We start from the raw sequence: 6,949 nt of genomic DNA on the forward strand, positions 1-6,949 counted from the left end.
ATTTTTAATCTTACATGTGAAATAATCTATGTTTTTACTCATAAATGCCATTATTTTATCCAACAAATTTAAGTAAAATTGAATAAATATATATTTTTAAACAATGTATTTTCATAAATGTGTAGACTAACTATTGGAGTTACTTTACACGTGTCTGTGTAAGAAGGGGCCAGAAATAACACAACACATGTTACAGACCGCAGGACACAGTAGCTGTGTAGAAAAAATGACACATTACTTCTTAGAGTGTACCTTACTGGGTCATTAAGAGTTTGTATTCCGGTAGTTTTATGACGTTTCCTAAAGCTGAAGCAGCGGTCGGAGCGTTTACATTCTGGTCGGTTTGCTTTGTTTAGTTTTTTCTCAAATAAACTCATTTAAACCTGTTATTTATATATAAAATATGTTTGAAACTTTAAACTGAGTGAGTATTGTGAGTGTTTTGAGTACTGTGAGTATTTTTCGTGAGATGAATCGGAATGCCGAACATCAAGCAAACGTCAAAACCAAACTGCGGCGAAGTTAATCATTTCTCAGTGTGAGAAATGCCGTGTGTGGTGTGTGAGCTTGTTGAAATGCGTGTGTCTCATGCTCAATGCGTGAGACTTGAGAGCTTTGGTAATGTAGTTGACAGTTTCACTATGAACTTTCACAGTTTAACCTTTGTGTGTGTGTGTGTGTGTGTGTGTGTGTGTGTGTGTGTGTGTGTGTGTGTGTGTGTGTGTGTGGGTTGGTGGTGAACTGTGACATGAATTATACCGTTTTCCTAGCGTTGTGTGCCATGGCATGTATGGGTTTATTATATTGTGAGGTTGATATGCCTGGGATCCACAAATCAGGATGAGCATTTGCTCTTGACAAAGAAGAAACCAACGCCAACACGCCATATGAAGTCTTTGAAAAATGCCCGCTTTCTCTCTTCACTTCGATCCCAGGCATGTCAATCTCAGACACAGCTCATGCAGTTTGACAGAGAAAGAGAGGCAATCACCATGAAGCATAAACATCTCACAATATAATAAACCCATACATGCCATACATGTAACATCTAGCTTGTCCACATTGTTGAATGTGCTGGTGAAGAGCACTTTCTGGACCTTCTTCATGGGAAAAATCTGCTCGGCCACCTTTGAAAATGTAAAAAGAAAAATAAATCAAACATTTGCCTCCATCAGCTGTAAGCTACAGGGGCCCTAATATATCTGATCTGCAATGCATTACATCTGATGTATCATAGGGCATAGACTTGGTGAGAGTATCAGTATATAAATGCAACATATATTTAGACATGGTCAGAAGATTGATCTTAAGCAGAAGTGACAGAGTACCATGTATTTTATTTTTGAATATATTCTGTTGTTTGAGTGCTCAATATATGACGAGATACAAGAACTTTGTGATCCCACCATTAATTATGATGATGATGATATCTATGCTGGTCCTGAAACTGTGTGTTAAACTGGAGATTCTTCCACATGAGTTTGAACATACATACAAGGGCCTTGCTCAGGAGCCCAACAGTGGTAACTTGTTGATTGTAGAGACTAAACTAGCAACCTTCTGATCCAGTACCATAACCACTGAGCTACCACTGCACTACAAATTACCAAAGTACCAGGAACTGACTGTATGTGATGAATTACATCTTATTATTGTTTTTATATCACATGCATAAAGATTAAAACATTTGTTTACAGCATCGATTGAACACCATGAATACATTTGTGAATCATGTGAAAAATCTTTTTGTGTGCGACAGACTCATGAGTAAATGTTACTTTAAATTGGAACACAAGCATCTTTGTCCAAAATAAATAAAGATCAAGAATTACTAAAAAATAAGTTTATTGTGTCTTTTCTACAAATCAAGGTGAGAATTTACAAACAGCAGCTTTTATGATTAATCCGGTGGTGCACTACGTTCCTAATTCCTCATTACTGATTAGAATTGAATAGGCTGGTGACTTCTCTGTGCCCATACATGTAGAGCTGAAGATAGAAGGCCTTATCTGAGCCAGGTTCCACTTCTTGCTGCAGATGTGGTGTTTTCCTGGTCCAGTCCCAAATTATATGGTGCTGCTGCCCTCTACTGGACATCACGGAGAGGCAGTGTCCACTACTAGATTTGCACAATCATAAGTATTTAGTGTTAGGCGACACGTGATGTAGAGTCAAAGGAACATTAGACAGTTCTTTCTATCTATTAGTGACATAAATGAAGCTTTCCATTCAATAAAGTGAAGTGGATTGCCATTAAACACTGTAGGTTCTGGAACTGGCAGTCTGTTCATGGCTATGCTGTCTTGAACAGCTTGGACTAAGAAAGATATGTCGTTTGTTGAAGTTGATCGGACTTCATTAGACTGCTGATTGGCAGAGTGAGACACATGACTTTGACTTGCAGGATCCCTGTGAACTGAATAAATGTCATTTTCTTGTTTCACTTCTCTGTCATAAGCTTCTAGTCTGGCGTGAGCAGCCTTGACGCTCTTTTCTGCTTGCAAGCATTCTAATTCGGACTTGTGAATTTCTAATTCCTTTTTCTGTTGTTCCTCCATGGTTCTTATCCGTTCCTTAACTTTCCTTTCCTCCTGTAAGACCTTGTATTCAGCCTCTTTTGCTGCTAATTCTGCAGCTGCATCTGCTCGTTTGGCTGCAATGCAAGAGGAATCGGAGTGATGACTGATGCTTGAATGTGAAGCTGTTGAACCATATATGGAACAATCGTAGTCAGGAACAAGTAGCTCACGCAGACGTTGCCTTTCGATTTCAGCATCAAATTCTCCATTTACACCAGTTAATCTCTCATAAATTATTTTGATAATGTCTTTAGTCACGGCATCACAGGCATCAACCTTACGCCTTACATCAGCAGCAGGTGGAATGTATTCTCTTAATTCGTCATAAAGTTTGTTAATGTCACCCTTTGCCCCTTCGAGACTGTCTATTAGCGATGTCAAATGACTTTCTGAAATATCTAATTTCAATTCTTGCCTTGCCTTTCGGGCTTGTACTTTCCATTGTTCATACAAACTTAGAAGTCTTTTCTCTTTTTTATGAAATTCCTCCTTTTGATAAGTTTGCATTTTTTCTGTAAGAACTCGTGGGCGTTCAGATCTTCTGGGCAGCTCTTTAGTGTTTTGAACGTTACCTTTTAGTTCAGTTAGAATTTTTTCTTTAGTTTGTATGCTTTCCTTTATTTCACGTCTTACTGCGCCCTCTGTAGTTTCTCTTTGGAGAATGTCTCTGCCTTCTTCAATCTCTCTTTGAAGAGTAATAATCTGCTCTTCGTTGTCCTTTGTGTTTGATGTGGACGTGGACATGTTTCAGGTCTTAATGTAGCAGTGTGCCTTAAAACTTTCTTGACCACCACACCGACTCTGTGCTGTCCGTGTATTTACAGTGGGGCCAAAAAGTATTTAGTCAGCCACTGATTGTGCAGGTTCTCCTACTTAGAAAGATGAGAGAGGTCTGTAATTTTCATCATAGCTACACTTCAACTATGACAGACAAAATGAGAAAAAAAATCCAGGAAATCACATTGTAGGATTTTTAAAGAATTTATTTGTAAATTATGGTGGAAAATAAGTATTTGGTCAATAACAAAAGTTCAACTCAATACTTTGTAACATAACCTTTGTTGGCGATGACAGAGGTGAAACGTTTCCTGTAAGTCTTCACCAGGTCTGCACACACTGTAGCTGCTATTTTGGCCCATTCCTCCATGCAGATCTCCTCTAGAGCAGTGATGTTTTGGGGCTGTCGCTGGGCAACACGGACTCCACAAATTTTCTATGGGGTTGAGGTCTGGAGACTGGCTAGGCCACTCCAGGACCTTGAAATGCTTTTTACGGAGCCACTCCTTCGTCGCCCGAGCGGTGTGTTTGGGATCATCGTCATGCTGGAAGACCCAGCCACGTTCCATCTTCAATGCTCTCACTGATGGAAGGAGGTTTTGGCTTAAAATCTCACGATACACGACCCCGTTCATTCTTCCCTTAACACGGATCAGTCGTCCTGTCCTCTTTGCAGAAAAACAGCCCCAAAGCATGATGTTTCCACCCCCATGCTTCACAGTAGGTATGGTGTTCTTGGGTTCTTCTTCTTCCTCCAAACACGACGAGTTGAGATTTTACCAAAAAGTTCCATTTTGGTTTCATCTGACCACATGATATTCTCCCAATCCTCTTCTGGATCATCTATATGCTCTCTGGCAAACTTCAGACGGGCCTGGACATGTACTGGCTTAAGCAGGGGGACACGCCTGGCACTGCAGGATCTGAGTCCCTCTCGGCGTAGTGTGTTACTGATGGTAGCCTTTGGTACTTTGGTCCCAGCTCTCTGCAGGTCATTCATCAGGTCCCTCCGTGTAGTTCTGGGATTTTTGCTCACCGTTCTCATGATCATTTTGACCCCACGGGATGAGATCTTGACCCCAAGGGAGGTCTTGCTTGTTTGTTATTGACCAAATACTTATTTTCCACCATAATTTACAAATAAATTCTTTTAAAATCCTACAATGTGATTTCCTGGATTTTTTTTCTCATTTTGTCTCTCATAGTTGAAGTGTAGCTATGATGAAAATTACAGACCTCTCTCATCTTTCTAAGTAGGAGAACCTGCACAATCAGTGGCTGACTAAATACTTTTTGACCCCACTGTATCCGTAAAAGCCGTTTTATCTTGCAGCACAATAATTCGGTGAAAGACAAGCTCTTACTGTAGCATCCCCCTTTAAATGATGGCTTGAGACTTGACTGATGGTATAAAATGCATTCATTGCTTCTCCTTGACTTTTAACGTTAAACCTTCCGAGTAATTATACAAAATAAACCACCGTAAGAGCTGAAAGAAATAAAACATACAAACAATTGTCATGACGCATTCTTCTATAACAACTTTTCCATATAAACATGTCCATAAGCACATAAACTAACATAACAATTCGTTACATACCCTTGCAAACATACAAAACTACCCTCTTGCATTACATACATACGTTGGGCAATGTTAGCTTTAGCATTCGCGCTAATGTGCGGATCCTTCCGACAGACGCATTTATCAAACTTTACTTATAGATAATATAAACATACTAATTAACAATAAAACATAACTTACACACCTTGTGCCTCTTAAAGGGGGGCTAAAACCATATAAAAGCTGCTTTATTTGCTCCTTTCAGCTGCTGCTCTGCCGCCAAACTAATCTGTTTTTTACCGTTAACCTGAGTTCACCTAGTTTCACAATAAAAGTCCCTCACACAAACATATGTGGTGGTTAAATTCACAGGCAATAAAATACAAAATAATTAGCACTTACTAAACAAATACAAAAACATTGTTATTCTTTGGTGTTATTTACAAGTTGACTAATCGAAAAAAAATAAAAAAATCGTCAGATTAGTCGACTACTAAAATAATCGTTAGTTGCAGCCCTACTACTGAGATGACCGGTCACTCTCTAACCATACCAAAGTTACTTTATAAAAGTTGCCCAACATATAAACAAAATAATAAAAGCTGCAGGCCTGTTATCCTACGGTCCAGAGCGAACGGGCTCCGTCACCCGTGATGAAATGGACTCACAGTCTTCGCTTCCACGACACACGATTCCTTAACAGTTCACCGCTTCTCTCTCCGGTTGGCACAAATGAGGAGATGACCGATGGCTAACCCGGGGAACTTCGAGCGTTCCGGTAGCTCAGGGCGCTATCAGCCTGCTTCTACACCATCATAGGAACATTATCAAAATGTTAAATTTAAGCTGTTTAACATTTATTATTTTAATTATTTATAATAATAAATCAGAACCATCTTGTAGGTACAACAACATGCATAAAGAACATCATGTAACTTTTTTTCTCAATAGTGAAAACAACATTTTTACATAATCCATCTTCACACCGACATGCAGCCCCGGTTCTGGACTGCGTTGCTTAGGGGGGCAGTAAGAAAATTGGGCGAGGGTTGGGGCAATGCCCACCCCAGAGCCCCCATAGCGCCGGCCCTGCTTGAGTTACTTTAGTTTCGCCCTAAGCCGGATTCGAACCTAGGGCAGAAGAACATGCGTGATGCGCTCTGCCCACTGCGCTACTCAAACAGCGGTGTATTTATAGTGGTGGTAAATTCGGTTCAATTTATGCACTCGGGTTAATCTGAGTCACTCTTTATTCTCTTGGCCCCTCACACTTCTCTTATCAGTGACAAGTTGACACTTTTTTTAAGTAAAATCTTGATCATGGGGGAGAGGAGGGTGGACTCACCTACCAATCAGATGGGTATATTATTGGGTCAAGGGTTTAAAATTACCATGGGGGCTATAAGTGGTACAGTACTAAAGTAGCCTGTAAGCATTTGCATTTTAATAATAATATAACTATATTTTGTTATTTTGCTTACAAGAAAATATGCTGCATTACTAATCTCTTCCACTACTACTGATTAATAATAATAATAATAATAATAATAATAATAATAATAATAATAATAATAATAATAATAATAATAATAATAATAATAATAATAGCATGTGCATAAAATCAGCCACATAACGAACACCAGTGTGTTTAATCGCTGTTTATTGGAATATTTAACTTATTACTTACATTCATAGACTGGAGTAAAGTCGGTTCAGCCAAATCATCTGAGTCCCGGTGTTTCGGCTCACTCGCCTTGTGTACTGAGCTGCAGCCAGTCAGACGACTCGTAGGATCCGGGTTAGTTGAGATTTCGGACTCTTGATTCCTGATTCAGTACAAAGATTCGAATCATTAACCCGGGTGATTCAGGAACCGCCCAGCTCTAGTAGTATTGAACAGTCTACTCTGCAGCATTTCTCTCCCATTGATAAAAATACGGAACAAAGCGCGTCCAGTATCAGTTCAATACGGAACACCACTGTTGTGTTCATTATTCATATCATTGCTTCATTGTTCCGATAGATGGCACTG

General features: G+C 39.5%; 1 protein-coding gene across 6 annotated transcripts in view; it reads right to left on the reverse strand.

The window, feature by feature from the left end:
* The window catches only part of LOC134300887 (uncharacterized), a 40,993-nt gene extending 35,743 nt beyond the window's left edge, over positions 1–5,250 (reverse strand). For 2 of the 6 annotated variants that reach the window (XM_062985345.1, XM_062985344.1), the window contains exons 1-2: positions 1,982–3,413; positions 760–1,127 (exon numbers count right to left, since the gene is read on the reverse strand). In XM_062985345.1, the coding sequence (XP_062841415.1) occupies positions 2,172–3,323 (1,152 nt within the window). In that variant the 5' untranslated portion in view covers positions 3,324–3,413 and the 3' untranslated portion in view covers positions 760–1,127; positions 1,982–2,171. Of the gene's footprint in view, positions 1–759; positions 1,128–1,981; positions 3,414–5,122 lie in introns of those variants that run through there. The other 4 variants (XR_010007381.1, XR_010007380.1, XM_062985346.1 and 1 more) reach the window with 4 other exon arrangements.
* Positions 5,251–6,949: the final 1,699 nt, after the last annotated feature.

The sequence above is a fragment of the Trichomycterus rosablanca genome, chromosome 23 (assembly GCF_030014385.1).
Source record: "Trichomycterus rosablanca isolate fTriRos1 chromosome 23, fTriRos1.hap1, whole genome shotgun sequence".
Classification (NCBI taxonomy): Eukaryota; Metazoa; Chordata; class Actinopteri; order Siluriformes; family Trichomycteridae; genus Trichomycterus; species Trichomycterus rosablanca.